A 20,330-nucleotide genomic window follows, 5' to 3' on the forward strand; every position below is an offset into this window, starting at 1 on the left:
GGGCGGGCGGGGGGCGGCGCGGAGCAGCGCGGAGCTGCGCGGCGCGGAGCAGAGCAGCGCAGCGCGGAGCATGTCGGCGCTGCGGCGGAAGCTGGGCGACGAGTACCAGGTGGTGAGCACCTCGGCGAGCGGCGGGGGGCTGCCGCCGCCGCGGGCGGCGCCGCGGGGCAAGCGGCAGCGCTTCGTGGACAAGAACGGGCGGTGCAACGTGCAGCACGGGAACCTGGGCGGCGAGACGAGCCGCTACCTCTCCGACCTCTTCACCACCCTGGTGGACCTCAAGTGGCGCTGGAACCTCTTCATCTTCATCCTCACCTACACCGTGGCCTGGCTCTTCATGGCCTCCATGTGGTGGGTTATCGCCTACATGCGGGGCGACCTGAACAAGGCGCACGACGACAGCTACACCCCCTGTGTGGCCAATGTCTACAACTTCCCTTCTGCCTTCCTCTTCTTTATAGAGACTGAGGCCACCATTGGCTATGGGTACCGCTACATCACGGACAAATGCCCCGAGGGCATCATCCTCTTCCTCTTCCAGTCCATCCTGGGCTCCATCGTGGATGCCTTCCTCATCGGGTGCATGTTCATCAAGATGTCTCAGCCCAAGAAGAGGGCCGAGACGCTGATGTTCAGCGAGCACGCGGCCATCTCCATGCGGGACGGCAAGCTCACCCTCATGTTCAGGGTGGGCAACCTGCGCAACAGCCACATGGTCTCCGCGCAGATCCGCTGCAAGCTGCTCAAGGTAGGTGCGCCACCCGCTCGTCCTCCGCTCTCCCGCATGTCCTTCCCCAGGAGACGTCCGTCCCACCTCCCACCATCCCTCCGGTCCCTCAGCCCTCTGCATCCCTCTGCTCCGCTCCGCTCCCCCTCGCACCCCTTCGGGTTGGATTTCCACCCTGGTCATATATGTATATGTGTGTGTGTATGTGTGTATATATATATATATATATATATATATATGAAATGCTAGATTTCTTCCCTATAATGCAAATACTTTATGCTTTGAGTTCCTTGGTGTATGTTTTTAAAGGAAAGCTTTTTGTCTTCCTGGTATATTTTTGTGTTTTTTAGACAGCACTGAGTCCAGCCAGCCAGAACTTTATTTATATGGTACATAAACTTCACGAAAAGCAGAATGGCACGGTTATAAATTTAAGAATTGTGCCGACTGATGCATGTGTCTAATGAAAACTGAGTATTTAGCTGAGACCTCTGGCGTTGCTGCCACGGTCACATATTTGCGCGTGTGCCGGAATAAGCCGGGAGCTGGTGGTGGGGCACGGCTGGGCTCGGAGCGCGGGAGACGCGGCGTGTGTCCGAGGCCGGTCCCGGGAAGCAGCTGCGCTGCGGAGCGTCGGCCGGGTGCGAAGTCGCCCGCCGGTGCCTGAGATGCCTTGGTCGTTTCGGAAACTGGGATGGCTAAATCGAATCGCATGCCGTGAGCCCGCTCCCAAATCACCCAGCCTTTGGAGGGCACCGGAGTGACCCCTCCAGCTGCCTTGCCTGATTAGGCCATCCTCGCTAACGAGAGATTAGGCTGTTGCATTTAACGTGCATCTGTAATAACTGTAAAGAATCAAAATGAGTCACTTCGGTTACAAATTTTAAAAATAGTCCATTTTGTTATCCATACAGTGCCTCAGGGAGAATTTTCAAAGTTGGAGCTTAAAATTAGCATGGTCCCACAAAATGTCCTCAACTTAAGCATGATAATAAGTGGCTTCCTAGGAGTCATTTATTATTTTTTGAAAAAGTAATGGTAGAGTAATTGCTATGAAAGGCTTTATACCTGTTTAAAAAAAAGAAAAAGCCCCAAGGAAGCTTATCGTGGTCCCAGTTGAAACAAAGCAAGCTCTCGTTACGTTATGTGGCACAGTCTGCGTTATAAAACCAAGCTATTAGTAAGGCGTTGCGATAGAATTACAAGCGTTATCGACGACTGGTATGTTCTGTGTGTTTTGCACAGTCCCTAAGTGCTGTGATGTCCGTGTATCATGGATGGCATGGCATTTCTGCATCGTATTCTTCACAATTTACTTATTTTCTCCTTGCCTATGAAGGTGAAGGTTTTTCCATCTATCCCAGACCTGCAGGGATCTATATATAAGGATGGCTATAAACGTGTAGGGAGAAGGAGAGGAATAATAGGGGACTAAAATGAGGCTTTTCTCTGGATACTGTTGCTAGCTAGCTCTGCACATTGCCCGCCTAATTTCCCTGCACCCTATATTCTTAACGCCAATTTGGGGAGCAGGTCTGGCCTACGGATAGACACCCTGGCCAAAACCCAGAAATGCAGCCGAGAGCGAGCTCTTCCTTCCGCGGAGGGTGCTGCCATGTACGCATGGTCTTTGCAGTTTGCAGAAGTAGCGCTACCAAAGGGAAAACATGAATTTCGGTAGTTCAGGAGAGCCGGAGGCTTCCTTCGGGGTGGTTGGGGTGAAAAGGGGTGGTGGGCGCGGGCGTCCTGGGGAGCCTGTTGCTGGCCCCGGGCCGGTGGGTGGCAGGGGCGAGCGCTGGCGCCCGGCTCTGCCCCGGCGCGGCGGCTGCACTCTGGCTCTTCCTAGCAAAGTTGGCTGTAGAGCTGGCCATAAATTTTCTCTTGAAACAACTTTGAAACTTGCATGTTAATGCAAAAACTCTTTAAGTCATAATAATCATTTTTTTCAAATGAATCTCAAAGATTGTGAAGAACTTGGATGAAACTAAGAAGTCCTCTATTTCCCTCCCAACATTAAATCAAGTCCAATGAGTCATTCAAGATCATTTTCTTTCCACAAATGTATTAGCTCAAAGAGCAAAATAGTAAATAATGTGAATTCTTACACCTTGGCTTGGACTGAATACTGATTTTTAACTCGGGTGTAGTTGTAAAATAATATTTGGTTTGTCTATAACGTTTTAAGTCTCTATTTATCTCAAATTCCCTTACAGTAAAAGCAGTCATGCTTCATGTTATGACTTCATAGCTGAATAATGCAATACTTGATTTTACTGCAGTTGTAAAATATGAGATTTCTGTGACCGATGTGATAAATCACACTGGAAGCTCAGGGAGCTCCAGTGCGAATAGTTGTAGCATGACCATGCAGTTCAAGGGCAAGGGGAGAGGGGCCTCCCCAAGAGTTTAGAGCTACCATGACCATAATTCAGAGAAATATGTATATACACGTATACATACATATTTTTATATATATAAATATAATATATTATATATATATTTAACCTTTCTTTCTCATCATTCTCATCCCCCCATCTTTATTTATTATATTATATGCCTGTTTTTCTGGGCTTCCTTTGCTGCATCCCTCACATACCGCATTGTCTTTAACACTCATTTTTCATCGCTCTTCTGTCTATTAAGCTGACTACTGCATAACAGATTCTCACAAAATCAGTGTTCATCCTGCTTCTTCATCCTCTCCTGCGACCCACCTGTATCAGCAGGGGTTTCTGGCTGGTAGTGCCAGGCTAAGATTTTTGGGGTGGTACCACTGAATATTCCTTGGATCTTGATTGAAAGAATCCATGCAAAAGTGCCGTGTAAAGCTGAAGCATTACTAACAGTTGCGATTGTAACTGGAGACTTAAATACAGGAAAAGTAGCAACAAAATTTTACGACCAGGCCATTAAATTACTCTAACAAACCATTAGCGTCGGTAAAGGAGTTCTGCGTGGGAAAACCCTAACGGTGCTCAGCGCGGTGGGAAAAGGGCCCGGTGGGGCGGCAGGGGGAGCGGTGCTGGGGCAGTGCTTCCTCCTCCTCCTCCTCCTCCTCTGTCACTTTGCTCCTGTTGTGCCCCGCAGCACTTTTGGGTGTCCCAGACCCGATACTGCGGGAAGCAAAACAGAAATATTAGAGAGCTGTGTGCAAATTTACAGAGGAGTCGTGGAGCCGGGCCGGAGCCGGCTGACAAGGGGTTCGGTGTCCTCACGGGGAGCGGCATCCTCAGAAACGGGCCAGCCTCAGGCTTAATTTTTTCTTTGGTTGTTTTTCTTTTCCTTTTTATTCAGAGGTAGACTTCTTTTTAAAAAAACCTCCAACCAAACAACCCCCCCCCCACTGCCACAGGCAGGAGACTGGTATGGGTGTGCTCCAAATGCTTCCTGGCCCCGACGTGTTTATGTAAAACTTGGTGGTTCGTGGTACGATGGGATCTCGGAGGCAGGTGCGATAAATCTGAACTCTTCACACACCAAAAAATAAGTGTATTTCTTAGCTGGAACTTCAGGGCTCTGAAATACATTATTGTTTGTTCGGGATTAGAGTTTCCTTCAAATCCTACAGCCATGCAGCAAAATTTTTAAAATAGAAACCAAATCCTAAGCGAGGCACATAATCCATTTTTGCTCTGGTCTTTTTTTTTTGCTCTTAGTTTTCTAACCATTTCAGGTGCTGCGCAGCCATGGGGCTCGCGAGCAGTGAAATCACTGGGGTGTCACGGTGGGTGCCAGCTGCATCGCAGCCCCTGCGCCGTGGCCTGGCGTCATCCGCTCCGCGACGGCGTAAGTTGGCCCCAGCCCCGGCGTTGCACGGCAGCTCCTGCCTGCGCCTGCTCAGGCCAGTAATTCGCTCAGCAGCCTGGAAGGATCTTGCATTTCGTGACTCTTGCATTTAGCAGATGATGGGATTTCTCAGCTTGCAGCGATCTTTTTGCTGGGAGCTGCCAGTGTGACTCTTCCTGGTGCTGGTGACTGTTTGGACCCAGTCGCCTGCAGCTGTGCTGGCTGCGCCCTTGGGTGCTGCCATCCAAAGGTGCATCTGGCCCCTACACCAATTAAATGCATAGTACGGCTGTGATGGTTAAGTGGCAAAGACTGATCTGAATAATAAGAGTGGAAACAGAATTCAAGGAAGTAGTAAAGTCTTCTTCCTGCAAGGGTGACTGTGCTCCCGTGGATAATTCCATTTCAAGTCAGTGCAATTGCTCAATTTGGGAAGGTTCATGCACATTCAAGATGTAGAGGATGGTTGAAACTCATTTCAAGTGGTAATTTAGCATCGTTTTTTGCTTACATATGACAAACAGAACAGTTTGTAAAACTTTTTTTTTCTCTAAATAACAAATAACAGAAAATTGTGCAATAACGATAGTTACCAGAAAGGGCTGTAATGTTCTATTCCTGCCTATTCATAACACTAAGTGGAGGAATAAAAGGCCAGAATAAAAGCAGGAGGAGGGAGCATTTGTTACGGGTTACAGTGATTACAGTTCTTATTATAGACTTATGGATTGCAACACTTAGCTTGCAGCTGAGGTACGTGGGCTGATGCTTTGAACTTGATGTTTCAGCGCTAAGTGTTTTTATGGACTTGTTATGAAGCTATTAAAATATGGTTTAGAGACTCTTAGTGGACAGCTTTAACTAAAGCAGTAACAGCATTCACGTTTTGAGTTGTTTTTGTCAAAAGAATAGTCATTAAAGACCTGAAAACTTCTTGGAGAACTGTATTTTCCACTTATTTTCTGTTGACATTAGTTGCTGTTAGTCAGCTTTGGTAGAACTATATCTTGTTGGAAATGCCAGTAATTAATTAACTGTTGCCATTTGATGCAATGAGTTTATTTTCCTGAAAAACTGTGCCTGTCCTCCTTGGCTTACATTAATGGCGAGTTAAGGCATGCCTGCAGCCCGTGCCATAGGCGAGGCGGGAGTTTGCTGGCCGGACAAGAGCTGCCCGAGCTGCTCTTTGGGGAGCACCTTGCTGGTTTGTTCTTCGCTCGTGGATGTGGCTGCAAGCCCTTGCCCGAGTAATAGACTATTTGAGGTCATCGTGTCACAACATACATTTTGTGAATTTTTGGTTAACTTTGGCTTACCAGAGCCTCAAGTTCGGATGTCTTGTTTGTGCTAGAGTAGCTGAGCTCTTGGACAACCGCCCCTGCTTGAGGACTTCAGTCTGGGCAAAGTAGTCGTAAAATTAACAGCCTGAATGGCATGCAATATTGGGTCAGAGACATGCTTAATTTCCGCCAACTTATTTTCCCATTCTAAGAGGCAGCGATCCAGGTTGGTGGCGGCACGGTCGCCGAAGTACACCCACTTCTGTAATTTGTGTTAATGGCCATTTTGAGAGCAGGCAGTTTTCCAAGACTCGTAAGTTAGTGAGCTGTAATTATAGTAAGATGCATGTTATAAATAATTCATACGTGTCGTATATGAACAGGACTGGGTTTCTGCCCGTTTCACGGTCGCATGGCTGTATAATGATTTGTTTGGATTTTGTCTCATGTGATTGATGGTGCAAAATGTTGGCGAGGATATGAGTTGCTGTCAGGCTGCCTTGAAAATTGCTGTTCAAGTGGTGATTTCTCTCTTTCTCTGTCTTTTCCCTTGCCTGTTTGTCTAGTCTCGACAGACACCGGAGGGCGAGTTCCTCCCACTTGATCAGCTTGAACTGGATGTAGGTTTTAGCACTGGGGCCGATCAACTTTTCCTGGTTTCCCCGCTTACAATCTGCCACGTGATAGATGCCAAAAGCCCCTTCTATGACCTCTCCCAGCGGAGCATGCAAACGGAGCAGTTTGAGATCGTCGTCATCCTAGAGGGCATTGTGGAAACGACTGGTGAGTAGAGAACAAACAAATACTCAGCAAAACGTGTGTGTCTGTACAGTTCTTATCGGTCACCTTCTAAAAATTCAGTAGTTTAAGCTGATTTTTGATCTAAAGACACAATACAATTTTTGTAAATGCTTCCAGAGTGCCAAAGTCTTATTGTCGTACAAAGTGAAAATGCTTGAGTGATTTTTTTTGAAAAATTTGAAAAGGTGATGCTCCTCTCAGTGGGACTGAGAAGCCTCCGCTGGCTTTGCCTCGATCGCTCTGTGGGGTGCACGCTGGGTCTGCTGGGCACGAGAGCGCTGCAGCGGCTCCTGGGAGCGAGGATCGTGCGTTCTGAGGTCCTATTCAGAGAACGTTCTACCATATTTTCAGTTCATATGCTTGTGTCCCAGTGTTTCTATTCTACGCCGCTTTTCTAATGTAGGAGGTAATCTCCTAGAACCCAACATTGCAATATTTTAATAAATTCAGCCTAATACCCAGTGAGGCTGGTGACAGCAGAACTGAGTCGTTGGTGCTTTTCAAGAAAAGCTCTTACTGATATTAGCATAATTTGCTTGTGTAAGGATTTCAGGGCTGACACACAGACCAGAGAACTCCACTGCTTTTTAACAGAACTGTTTTAAAAGATTAATGATGGGGAAAAAAAAAAAAGCAATTTTGTAAATAACTCATTAGAATTTTAAAACAAACTACATACAAATACAAATTGTGTTTGTATCCTTTTGAATATATTTTTGTAATGTTTCAGACTTGGACATTACACATAGAGCAAAAAAATAATTGGAAGTACTTTCTGAGTCTATAAATCCTAGCTCACATAAGTTTGCAAATGTTGTGACCTAGTTTTATAAGATGAGATGGATGTTGGATAAAATAAAGCAAAATAAGTTCTGTCTCGATGGACCATTGAGAAGGGTTTTAAAGTTAAAAATTTCTTTATAATAGTAAGTAATGGAGAAAGGAGAATTTCGGGGGGAAGGCAGTATAGAACCGGAATACAGCTGAGAATGGAGCAGAACTAATAGGCTGCATTTTTGAAAGCCCATAGGAATTAACGTGAAGGCGCTGTCGGTGGCATGGAGGAGACAAAAGGCCTGGCTGCACAGCAGTGTGTTTGGCACGTGAACTGGAGGGTGTTTTTCAAGCTGCAGCATTTTTGCTGATGTCTTTCCAGTAGATTGTTTTTACTGAGTCTGGTTCGGATAAAGAAGATACGAGCTGACACGAAGGAAGAGGCAATCTTTTATATGAGATAGCCCTCCTTTAAGAGAGGAGAGGTGGATGCTTCCTAGGTTTAATACAAAATCTGGAGGACTCTTTGGCGTGCAGGGAGCATGGTGCCAAGCGCACTACTTAGTCAGGACCTGTCTCTCTCTGCTGGTGCTCTCACAATAGATTCGTTATTAAAATTTCCATCTCCCCTATCATTCACACTTAAAGCAGAACACATGCGGCAAAGCAAAGGTCTCTTTCTTCTGGAAACATACAGTAATTTATGCACGTGTAAATATGTAATTTGAATTCACAACTGTATGTTTGTATCGAGAATAATGGGAAACCTTTCATATTGGTTACTTACCTGAATAGGTCAGGTAAGATAAAATGGATTTAACTAAAGAGGTAGTTTTCGAAGGAGTTAAATCTGATGATTTCTGAACACTGAAGTTAGGTTGACTAAAATTCAGTAGAAACAGGCACATCATTTAAAGCCAGTCTAATGTGCCCCATTGATACCAGGTGCTATGCAAAATAGGTTTCTTGTATTTATGGAAATAATACGTTGCAGAAATCTTCCACCTAAGCTACCTTAATTTATGGTTTGCTTCTAATCGCCCACAGTCATCCCAGAGCAGAAGCAATAATTTGATGGGGATTCCTGGAGTATTATAAAATAATTTGCAGCTTGCACTCTTGGGTTTTTTTTGCAGAGAAAGCTTGTAGGAGGCTTGGTCTGTTGTGTTTTTTTCATTCTCAGTGTAAAATAGAGTTAGCTGCTCTTGCTGAACAGTGTAAATGATGTAAGAAGTGCAATAAAAGTTTTAAATGTTTGCTGACTTGGAAAGAACAATAAAGCAGTGGACAAGAAATAACTTGCAGTTGTTTAGAGACCAGGGTGCTATCTTCTGCTAGGTGTGAAACTGAAGCTTGTTTTTCAGTTTGTGTGTGTGAAAGTCAGCGAGGAGATCATGAGTTTGAAAAGGCCAGCTTTTCAAATTAATTTATGTTGCGTGTAACTGAAGAAAGAGCTGTGATGATACTGGTATGTCTCATAGGAGCTGAGTGAATCCTGATTAATCTGCATACAGTTCAGAACAGTCTTGCTGATAATGAATATGTAGACTGCTGGGAAGTAGGTTGGAGGAAGATTAAATAAACTGTAGTTGATTTGCAAATGAACCAAAGTTAGAGCCGTGAGTGTCTGAAGTTTGAACTGAATCTGGTCTGACTTGAAATGGAGAGGGTCTGGGAGTTTATTTAGTCTGGTCCGGTCTATCCCCAGAAATAAGAGACAGAAGTCTGAACATGGGCAGGCTGAACGGAGCAGAAGTTTAAATTATTTGCAGACAAATGGGACTTTTGTACTACAACTATCAGCTCAACAAATCTGGTACTTCACATATTTGAAGAATAGCCTTCTTATGCTTTTATTAGTATTATCAGTTCTGCAGAAGTCATTGCTTGGCAAGACAAGCATAGTACTGTTTTTTTGGGGGGGGTTCAGTTAATAATAATCTGAGTGTCTGTGGCACTCTGGACTTCAATATTAGCTCCAACTGGTTTCAGTAGAAACCTTAGTGGAATCAAGAACTGAGTCACTACTTTCGGATGTAAATGGTAGCGATGGCCCAGCTTTTGATCTGTATGTCACTCGCCAAAAGTGTGGTGTACCCGGGAGTGTGCAACCAGGGCCTGGGAGCAGTCGTGCTACTGATGGTGCTTGGTCCTCCCTTCCATTCAGCCTTGTCAGCTTCCCCTTCAGGATGGAGATCTTTCCTGGTGACTGCTGGCTTAGACCTAGCAGTGCTGCATTATCTTTTGAGTCCCGAAGTACAATCACAACGTTGTGTTAATGCTGTTGGAAGTGGTATTTCGTTTAGTTATGGGTGAAACCTATGTAAAGAGGGCAGCAGCCTCTAGAGAGCGAATCTTTCATACGTCTGTTTTCACTGATGACTTTCTATTGCAGGAGTAAAACAGACCTTTCCCGCAGGGTGAAGGCCTTCCTACCATTCTGCCCAGAAAGCTGCCTTTATAGCAGTTATCCATTACCCTCCTATCAATTACTCTGCATGAAGAAAAATCATTGGGAAACATTTTATGTCATTCATTTAAAAAAATCTGAAATTGAATTGGATTTTAACATTCATAAGACTACATTTCAGTATTAGAGGACAGTGAAAATGGATGAATTTGTATAATTACACAGTCTTGGCATTTGGTTTCTTTCCTAAGGCAAAAGATATCTAAAAGTCAAATTTAATGATGCCCTTTCCTATGTTATTGAATTTCCTTTGACTATCCTGCTGGCTGTCTGTGTGTGCTGTGGCAGACCAAGGCAGTGTTCTCCATTAGGTAGTCTTCTGTGAAATACTGCCTAGAAACAGCTTTTCTGAATTTAAAATTGGACTCCAGTTATAATGCTTCAGTAAGAAAACAGCTAATTTCACTCAAATATCTTCATTCTTAAGTGGTGAAATACTGAGCAAAGCAGTAGTTTTAGGAGTAAACTTCATCCAATATTAGATATGCTTTTTTGTTTCTGTTCTGTGTGTACTGACTTGACAAGTCAATGCAGAGGATCTGATTAAAATAACGTGGCTTCTGAACTTAGACATTAACCAACCTCATAATACAGCCAGTTTTCTAAAGTTACTGTCTTATTTTCTTTTTTATAAAATTGACTTGAAGAACATCAATACCATGGAGATAAACTGTTTTTCAAGCCATAGAAATACAGCGCAAATGAATTGCACTATTTGCTTTCCATTGTGAAGTCCTTGCAGTTTAGGTGAGCTGACCTTGCTTGGGTTGTGAGGCTCCCACCATGAATATCTGCTAATGCTACTAGGTCAGCGTATTTAACAGAAAAGGCCTTAATGTTCATCAGTTCTTCAACTTAGTGAGTTTAAATGGATGCCTAGTACTTTCTGCTTATGCTCAGGGTTAGCTTTTCAAGTAAATTATTTTCTCTGTGCTCCTGAAAAATGCTGTGAAATTGAGCTCAGGTCTTCAATGTCCTTTGTAAAGAACTGAGATATTCACATGCATGTCCTATGTCTTACGGAGATCTGCTGGTCCCAAAGTTAAGAATTAAATAGCAAACAAATAATATCACATAGCAATAGTATTTATGTTGTGGCATACTCTGAGCACTTCTTTTTTTCTGTTCATATTGAAATGACAGAAATAGCCTACACTCTGAAATAGAATGAGGAAGAAATGCATTTAAAAATAAATGCAGAATGCTGGTTCTACCAAGACAAATTAAGAGATAATTAAAGTCAGTGGAAGGGTCAGTGGGGTTGATTCAGGTTTCTTAATGTTTTGTGTTTTCAAGTGCTTCACCTTTTGTTTTATAAATCGTGATTTTAAAATGTATTCAGTAATATTGTTTCATTTCTGATTCAGGTGTGATCATAGTTAGAAATGCAACAGTTGCACAGAGGAGGTTCAAATCAACTACGTTTGCTGATTCACATGGGGGGTCTCAGAGCTGTAAGAGGAGCACGATAGCCGAGATAGTGGTCTATGAGATACCGTTTGGAAGGCATATCATGTCAATTAATATCAAGCTAGGATAGCACAATTTTAGGGCGAATAATTTGAATGATTCTTTTTACTATGCCATTTTTCATGTTATGCTCATAAACGTCTTTTTCTTGTTCATTTTCAAGCCCTGCGGGCTATGCCTGTGTCCAGCTCTTGGTCTGGTACATGAGATGGTGTTAACTTTCTATAGATAAGCACAAGGTTTTCTTCCATATTTATTTGTCACAGAGCTTTTGAACCTCTGGATTTACATTGCCATGGAAAAAGGAAGGAAAAGTCTCTGCCAAGAAGCTCTCACGTACAAATATTGTATCGTACATAGCAAGGAGGAAATGCAGGTTTTTGAGCCCTTTCATGCAATAGGGAAGGGAAAAAACAGACAGGTATTCTCATGACACTGTATTTTTTTAAATGTCTGTGAAGAACTGAAGGAGAAAGGAAGCCCTAGCTGGCACTCATGTTGCAGGACTATTTCTCCAGACAATTTTCTCCAGGAATTTGTAAACTTTTCAGTGAAAAGCTGTGCCTCCCTATGTCCTTATGCAATAAGGATACCAACTGTAATGCTATCTGCCTGAGGCAAGGGTGTGAATGTCTTGCAAATTTAAAAAAGTATTAGAATGTGTTATTAGAGTATTTCTCACTCTAATATAGCCTTTGATTTATTATGATAGGGACTTGGGAGTCCTCATAGTATCTGGTTTTGAGTGAGCTCTGTCTTCCAACAGAGAGTTAGAGCCATTCTTGGTTTTCTTTAGCAGGTGCTTCTGAAGTTCTTTTTTTTTTTTTTCCTTTGACTTTGTTTTTTGTTTTAATCAGTTAACTTCTGATATGCAACATTACCAAGTACTGTAGAGAACTGGTAAATATATACAGTAAATTTCATTTTCACTGTCTGCAGGGACACTAAAAATTTTTTGGAGAACTCTAATGAGCTGGTTAAGCAGGATCTTCTTGCTTATAAATCCCACTTGGCTGATTAAAATCACCATTTCTAGTACCTTCTCTCATTAAATCATGTAAAATGATTTTTATAGATGTTTCCCAACTTGATTTAATTAATTTGCTGCCTAGTCACTGAAACTTTGATTTCTTGAAATATAACCATTTCTTTATCCTTTCCTTACCCTCTTTAATTACAGCCCTTAGGTGGTTTAGGTAATAACACATGGTATATTTTTTAAGTTTCTAAGCATTACAATACATCAGTGTTGCAGAAGAAAGGAAGATGCGAAGCAGACATCAGTTCACTTCCTAAGGCGACAAGGCCAGATTCTTTTCACCTTCTCTGGTAAAGGGTCTTCATGGTCTTCACGTGACAACCCTGTGAGAGGACAACATGATTCAGCTAACAACGCTTTTAGTTCCTTCCTTTGCTAGAGGAACGGTGTCCCTTTCCATCGAGTCGTTTCTTTTTAGGGGAGAGAAGCAAAATATCTCAGAAGACAAATTTATTTATTTGTTTATTTAATTATTTATTTAACTCCCATCTGTTATACTCCATTCTGTTGCTTTTACGAGTGCCCTTTGCTTTGTTCAGTCTAACATTAATTCATTTGGGATGCACTAAACTGTGATCCCTTTCAGTAAAAGCCAGAATTCTGGAATAGCATCATGTTTGGCATCTCATGGTGATACCGACCAGCCACGTGATGTGACGCCTGTGCTGCAGAAGGTGTAATGTTCACACGCTGGTTACATTTATATGGCTTTTAATCCAGTTCTTTACCCCTTGCATAAGTTGTAGGTAAAAGCTCACATATGGGGAATGCCTGAGGATCATCAAAAAGTAAGGCAGCAGGATTCTTGGGTTACTGAAAGAATGGTGCAAAGCAATTCCATGCGACTTTGCCCGTTTCTTCAGCTGTTTCACCATGTCCTGTGCTTGTGCTGATTTGGGCCCCAGAACTGTGAAAGCATGAAAATCCATGCAATTTTCTTGGAAATATTAGCAAATGCTCAATATTGGCATTAGATTTTTATTAATTTCAGTTTTCTGGAATGTCAGTTAAAGATGCAAGAAAAATATACTTTAACTGCTGAAATATTGCTTTTCAAAATGGTTATGATTCATAAGGGTAGGCAGGTAATTGGTAATCATTTAGGATTATTTTCTGATGTATGTTCAGCCCCTACATTATTAGGATAACATATAATTTTGAAGTACACTCAAAACATTGATTTTCAAAACTTATACATTGTCCTGGTTTCACATTATTGTGATGGAGAATTTTAAGCTCCTCTGTCAGCACTGGAACAGCAAAACTTCCAAATGTTGTTAATAGGAGAGTAGTTTTTGACTCTTGCACTGGATTCCCCTTAGAGGTCTTTACCGCTGCATGTATTTAGGAGTAACTGTCCTTTTTACATTGCAGTATTATCCTGCAGCTTACTGATAAGCTGCTGAAACTGCTAAAAATGAACAGTTCATAAGAACCTGAAATGTACAGAAACCTAGCAGGAAAGCAGTATGTGAATCCATTCTCAAAACTCAATAAATGTTGTGTTGAAAACCTTTAAACATCATTTTCTGATAAAAGAAATCAAACAGTCTTCCATGCTTTTTAATTAAACAAATAGAAAATGGAACCGAAGACATATTCCACTGTTTTTACTTTTAAAATGTGAATAATTCGAATTATGAGAATGTGGATCTCCATGGAAAGGCTTCTCTCAGAAATAGATACACATGAATCATTTCAAAGACAAAACAACTTGAGTGAACAAGGAAGCGTAATACAAATCTGAAGGCGAATATGGCTTAGATAATTACGAGGGCTATGTAAATATGTTTTTTCTTTTCCCCATGCATTAGCTTGAAGGTCACTAAGCTTTAAAGAAACCCTATCACAAATTTAGCTGCTTTTCGAGTTGAAGCATCAAGTGTATTTATTCTGTTTTCATCTCGCCGCTCAGGTCGTGGTGTGGGAGGCGATGCGGAAGGCGGCGCGGCGCGGCGGGTGCTCTCGGCGCCGGCCGTGCGCGCCCCGGGGTTCGCCGCCAGGCGGGCGCGCTCGCGAGGAGCTATCCGAGCACGTAATGGGAAGCGGCCCGGGGAAAAAGGCCTTTTCCTGGGTGCTTTCTGTCACCAAGTTAAGCCGTAGGCCGGCCAGGGGTCGGAGGCGACGGAAAAGCCCCCACCTCAGTGTCGAGGACGGTCCAGGAAACTCTGCGTCCCCGAGAAGCCACGACCGAATCTGCTGCGGCGTCGGTTAGCTGGCAGTGATTTTTGTGGTGAAGCGAGCGGTGTGAGGTCCGAACCGCCACGTCTCCGCCAGCCGGGGTGGGCCCCGGGGATGTCTCCGCTCCCCGTGCCTCTGTCCCGGGGTGTACGGCTGCATTTCAGGGCGCTTCACCGCGCGCGTCCCTGGGGAGACTCAGCGGCCGCTGAGGTGGCGGCGGCGAGGCCGGGTGGCGACGGCGAGGTTGGGGCACCACTCAGCGCCTTCGCAAACCTGGTGTAGTAGAGACACTGCGTTTTCTCAGGGTGTATCGCTGCTGTGGCCCTTCAGGCAGGGATCCTGTGGTTAATTCAGTTGAGCTCTGCAGTCCGAGGGGCTGCAGCCGTGCGTGCAGCGCCGTGAGGGGAGGCGCGGGTGAGGCGGCGGCCATGGCGCCGCTCGGGGCGGCGGTTTACGCGGGCCCTCAGCGGCTGCAGCGCTGCTTGCTTTGGGAAGGTAAACGCCTGCTGTGGAGAAAAATCAGCTCAGTTTTGCCGCTGAATCCTTTAGATGCAGCAGATCGGCTCGGCATTCACGCAGTAACTGGCATTCTCACAGAGTCTGTCAGGCCTCTAAAGCGTCTTTCCCTCCACTGGCTTCCTTCCCCCTTTTTTTTTTCTTTTTTTTTCTTTCTTATTCATCTACTTGTTTGTTGGTTTTTTGAACACAATCATCTTTCCAGACCCTGTCGGAGGCCTGTGTGCGCGAGCCGGTGCCGCGCGCCTCGCGTTCAGCACATTCAGACCAAATCCTTCGCCTGCCCGCGAGCATACCCACAAAAACTGTGATCCGAAACCCACGTTTGCCCCAAATGCGAGTTGTGGATGTGTTTGTCACGTCCTTTGACAAAAGTGAGTCTTTTCTGTCCATGTTAATCGACTGGAGCGGAGCGATACTGGTTAATTGTGAAGGCAAAGCATCCTTGTCGCTGCCGCAAGAAGGATGCGCTGAGACTTGGGCCTTCCCGAACCAGCCTTCCTCCGCCCCCGTCTAGAACCAGCGTCCAGGTACAACGCGGCCAAAGAGCCGACCTCGCTTAAAAAAGTGATGTGGAAGCATTGGCTCTAGAATGGCAAAAACGGGCATTCTTAACTGCTTGCAACCCTCTGCCGTGTCTATGTCCGTTTTGCAGCAAGACTTGACAAGTTGGGGCCAGTGGCCAGTTACAGTCCACTGGAGGTTTCTATCAAACTATAAGCGACAAACTGAAAATGTATTTTCAACAAACAAGATTCAGAGAAGCTAGAGAATTTTGCAGATTTAACCAATACATTTACACTGGAAACGGAAGATAAATACGTCTGATGAAGATATGGTCTTATATTAGTTCTAGTTCAGAACCTTTTCTTTGGTTTTCAGCCAGAAATGTAAATCTCTGCCTATGAAGAAGTCTGCATTTCCAGTGGGTGCATGACAATGGTGAAATGAATTAAAATAAAATCATGGAAATTAGGTATTTTTTTCCTTGAGTAATTTCCACTTTGGTGTAATCCTTTCAGCATTAATTATGACTTTTATAAACATTTAATATTTTTTAGTGATAGTAAAAAGATCAAGGTTCTGCAAAAATGTAGCAGAAGTCATAAAAAGGAACAACTGGAAGACAACAGTTTTATAACTGTGTCCCTTGTGTAACTTGCAACCCTTTTATTTTGGATAATTATTTGGTATTTGGTAAATCTGGTATTATTTTGGTGTACCTCCTCCTGCTTAAGGCATAAATTCCCTAAAGTACTGAATTTTACTGCATAGAGCTTCCATGGTTCTTTCTGTCTTTTTTTCTTAAATCTCTTTTGAAATAGACTGGAGAAACATGTTAGTGGTTTGAATCTGAAGATCTGTATGAGCTTTCCTTTCGCCATATATAATCCGAATAACTGGTGATTCATCAAAAGTCATGGCTTTGTAAAAATACTTGTTCATGCTTAATCAAACAATACATTTTTCCTGAATGAGCTGTCTAGTGCTGATCAAAAGCTAACACAAAGGGACCTTGTACAATCCGTCTACACATGTATTTCAGTTTTTTTCATGAATAAGTATTGGAGGGATAAGCACGAGTTAGAAATCTCTAACGGAGTGACATGTGCAATGATCTAGAAAACACAGGAGCACTAAAACTTGATCTCTGATATAAATCTGTGCAATGCCTCCAGGAAATCGAACCTACCTAACAAGAAAAATATTAATGCCCGGTTCCGTAGGTGTGTGTGAGTTACAGCCCTTCTGCAGCTGGAGCCACTTGGTTCTGGTTAGTTGTGGGGGTATTTTTTTTCTCCAGTGAAGTCTGGAAGATGGAGTTCAGGAGAAGCTAGTCATTATGTTACTGTAATGAAAGGAAGACTGTTGTGTGGCAGCTAGTGTTTTGCTGTATGAGCACTGTTTGGAAATTTGTAGAAGGCAAAGTGCTTTAATTTTTCAGAGCAAATTTAGTGGTGTTGTGAGGGTTGTTCATTTTCTCCTGCTGCAGTGCTTGTGTTCCTCTTCTGTGCAGGGAATCCTTTATTCATTTAAACTAAACAGCAAACTGGAAGGTGGAGATTTGGCTTTCTAAATATAGCACTGAATTGCTCCTCTCTCATAAATTCATAAACCAGCAAGAAAACTCTACAGTGGTCAAATTGCGGTGTTTCTCTCCTATTGTTTATAGTTAATAAGCATAAATTGGAGGCCTTAATTTTATTCTTATCATCTTATCATCATCACTGTATCTCCTACTGAGTTGTATAAATGATTCAGTGATTTTCATACTTCTGGGTAGAAAAAAGCTTAGGCTAAAATAGCCTCCTTATGGGAGTTACAAGAATAGCTTTGCGGATCTGTGGGAAGAATGACTTAAAGAACTGTTCAATTCATATATATATTTGAATTGCATCAAAATTTGGGTTTCAATCATGATGAATTTGAGTGAAATTTATTTGTCCTGATTTGGAGTTTGGGCACTGCAGAAGGTTATGCTCCATGCTCTCAGTAAGAAGGTTATTGTAAAATAGTTTGAACAAAGAGCGAGAATACTTGTCTGAGGATGGCTAAATTTTATCATAATTCAGGAAGTATTTTACTTGCTGATGCAGACTGAATGACTGGTTTTGCCCTCTTCATATTTTTAATAGCTATTTCCTTGGTAGTTTTACTTTGGATTTACCACGAATTACTGCTGCAGTGCCAGCTGAAGGCATTCTGCCTGGAGAAGACCAGCTCCTTCAAGGCTGGTATAACGTTGCTATCTGAGGAGGAGCTGCTAGGATCAGAAGTTTCTGTGATTTGCCCAACAACTTTATTCTTTAACTCCTTGCTTAAATGAAAACCTCAAAACAGACACGTGCTAATAATGATCCAGTTAAAGTCTGTTTAGGTCAAGCTGCCTGTTTCTTTTAAAGACCTCTCTCGTTGTTGCATTTGTGTAGAAGTCTATAAACCACAGGAAACTTTCTATATCCACAGCCTCTCTTTTCCAGATTTCAGAGTGGTGTCGAGGGATGTTTCAAGATTTTCTTTGCATTTAGGCGATACCAGCATGTGAGGAAGGGGGCCAGCAGGCACGCGTCCAGGGATGAGCTCTGTGCCGGGGGCGCGGAGGAGGCCCTTTCCCTGCCCAGCCTTGTGTCCGCAGGGGCCGTTGCCTTGCGTGTTGCAGGGATGCCAGCCTTTGCGTGAGCAAAGCCCGGCTGCGTCACAGCTCATCCAGCCTTTCCTCCTAGGTTGTATTTCCTAAATCTCTGAAAACTCTTTTGCTTATCCCTCTATCACTGATTTCCTCTACGGTTTCCTGCAGGAGTGGTACTGCCACCAGAAGCAGCGTTGCTGGAGAGGTTTTCTCGGTGCGTGGTGGAATGAAAGGATCACTTCTCATTCCTGCTGCAGCAGCCCTGCTTGGCTCCCGAGCTGACGGGTGTTTTTTATCAACAGGTCACACTGACTAATAGAATGCTTTATCACCCGCAATAAAACCAGATCCTTTCTTTGAAAAGCTGTTAGTGACTAGTAATTCTCCCATTTTCTGTTTGTGCAGCAAATCTATCCTACTTCCAAGAGTTGCACTTTCCAGCCATTTTCTAATATAGTCCATCTTTCTCAGATTCTTTTCTCCAATTTGTTAATATTATTTTAATATTAAGTTTAGAATTTTAATTTAGTAGGGTATTCTATTTTTTCTTCCTATTCAAAAGTCCCATTTCTTTGCCTTAGGAGGAAATTAAGTTGATTTGACCTGATTTGCTCTGACAAATCCAATTATGCCCTTGCTTGTAACCTTGCTATCTTCTAGCTGATTAAAATTGTTTGGTTATTTTATACAGCGTATTTCTGTGATTTGAAGTTATCCTGATTGGGCTGTAATTACTTGTCTCCTTCCTTTTTCTCCTTTCCAAACATGGATCCTGTCTTTGCCCTTCTGCGCTTTTCTGGAATCTGGCCCACCCTCTGTTGGTTCTCACAGCTATTTTATAATGGACTCATCACTGCAGTCAACGCTCAAAGTACTTCAGGACAAATTTTGTGAGGCCTAACCAGTTTTGAAACATCTAACATACTTTTCTAACCCTGTTCATGGTATCCAGAGTTTCTGTCTCTCTGCTACTGATGTTAATTGTTTTAGCCACCTGATCAGAGCTAAACTTTTTAGTTTACCGAAGCAAGAAAGGTATTAAACACTTCAGTCTTCTCAGGGTCATATTTTATTACCCTTTTCTCCCCACTCATCAATGAGTATTTCTTTGCTTAGTTTTCATTTTACTGTTCATTCCCTTGGAGTGACTTCTGGTTTTAGAATACCAGAAAGCTGTGGCAATTGCAATTGCTTCAGTAAACATGCTGTTATTGTCCCTTATTTAAAAATTAAGCGTGGTAGTCACACCAGGCATTATCTGATTCATTACTTTGAAATTCTGTGATTCCTAAAGAATGCATGGATTTTGGAAGATTTGATGCTGAGCAGTGTCCTTCATTCTTCAGATGTTTTTTCTTACTATTAAATCCTCTCGGTTACAAAAACAAAAATGTTTATTCTTTTGCCTGAGAATGCAACTCTAAAGACATGAATTGCGGAAGTGCTCATTGCTGGAGCTAGTAATCAAAATGCTAACCATTCATATAAATAAATACAAAACTAATTTTATCCTACTTCACAATATGCTGTTAAAAATATCCAGCTTTCTAGCAAGGAGCTGCCTTTGGAATGGTCAGATGATTTCTTACCTCTTCTGTTTTGATTCATTTACTCCTTATAGATCAAGACTTGTACTTTGCTGTAGTGCTAACTTTAGAGGTATAGCCTCAGCTGAATATAATTCACATGCTTCTATTTATCACAGTGTATAAGCACAAGTTTTAAGCAATCTGTCATAATTCAGAGGAGCGTGAACCAGATGTGGCCAAACTGTATATCAGAAAAAAATCTCAACCCCTTGGTAAACAATTATACTATCACATAATTTGTAGTATTTTCCTAAATACTGTACTCTTGCAATAGCAAGGGACAATTTGCCCAGTGATGATATGGATGAGTTCATTTATCTGCATTGAACTGAGTTTACTTGGGACTTTATCAGTCGATAGGCAGCAATTTTCTTCCAAGTGTAAAAGGGAAACCAAAGAGGGAAGGGAGGAAGGAAGGACTCTGACCTTCCGATGCTGTGTACGGTTACCTGACTCCTGCGGGATTTGCTATGAGTTGTTACTGAGAAGAGTGATAGTGGCAATTTCATGTGATTATTAAGGAAAAACTTCAATAAAGGTCTTTTAGGAGTTTCCAGGATTCATTTG

At 42.8% G+C, this 20,330-nt stretch overlaps 1 protein-coding gene across 1 annotated transcript in view; it reads left to right on the forward strand.

Moving 5' to 3' along the window:
- Positions 1 to 21: 21 nt before the first annotated feature.
- Positions 22 to 20,330, forward strand: part of KCNJ3 (potassium voltage-gated channel subfamily J member 3) — a 57,581-nt gene continuing 37,272 nt past the window's right edge. The window contains exons 1-2 of the mRNA XM_026058296.1: positions 22 to 748; positions 6,360 to 6,576. Of these exons, the coding sequence (XP_025914081.1) occupies positions 71 to 748; positions 6,360 to 6,576 (895 nt within the window). The 5' untranslated portion in view covers positions 22 to 70. The remainder of the gene's footprint in view (positions 749 to 6,359; positions 6,577 to 20,330) is intronic.

The sequence above is a fragment of the Apteryx rowi genome, unplaced genomic scaffold (assembly GCF_003343035.1).
Source record: "Apteryx rowi isolate R43461 unplaced genomic scaffold, aptRow1 scaffold_145, whole genome shotgun sequence".
NCBI lineage: Eukaryota > Metazoa > Chordata > Aves > Apterygiformes > Apterygidae > Apteryx > Apteryx rowi.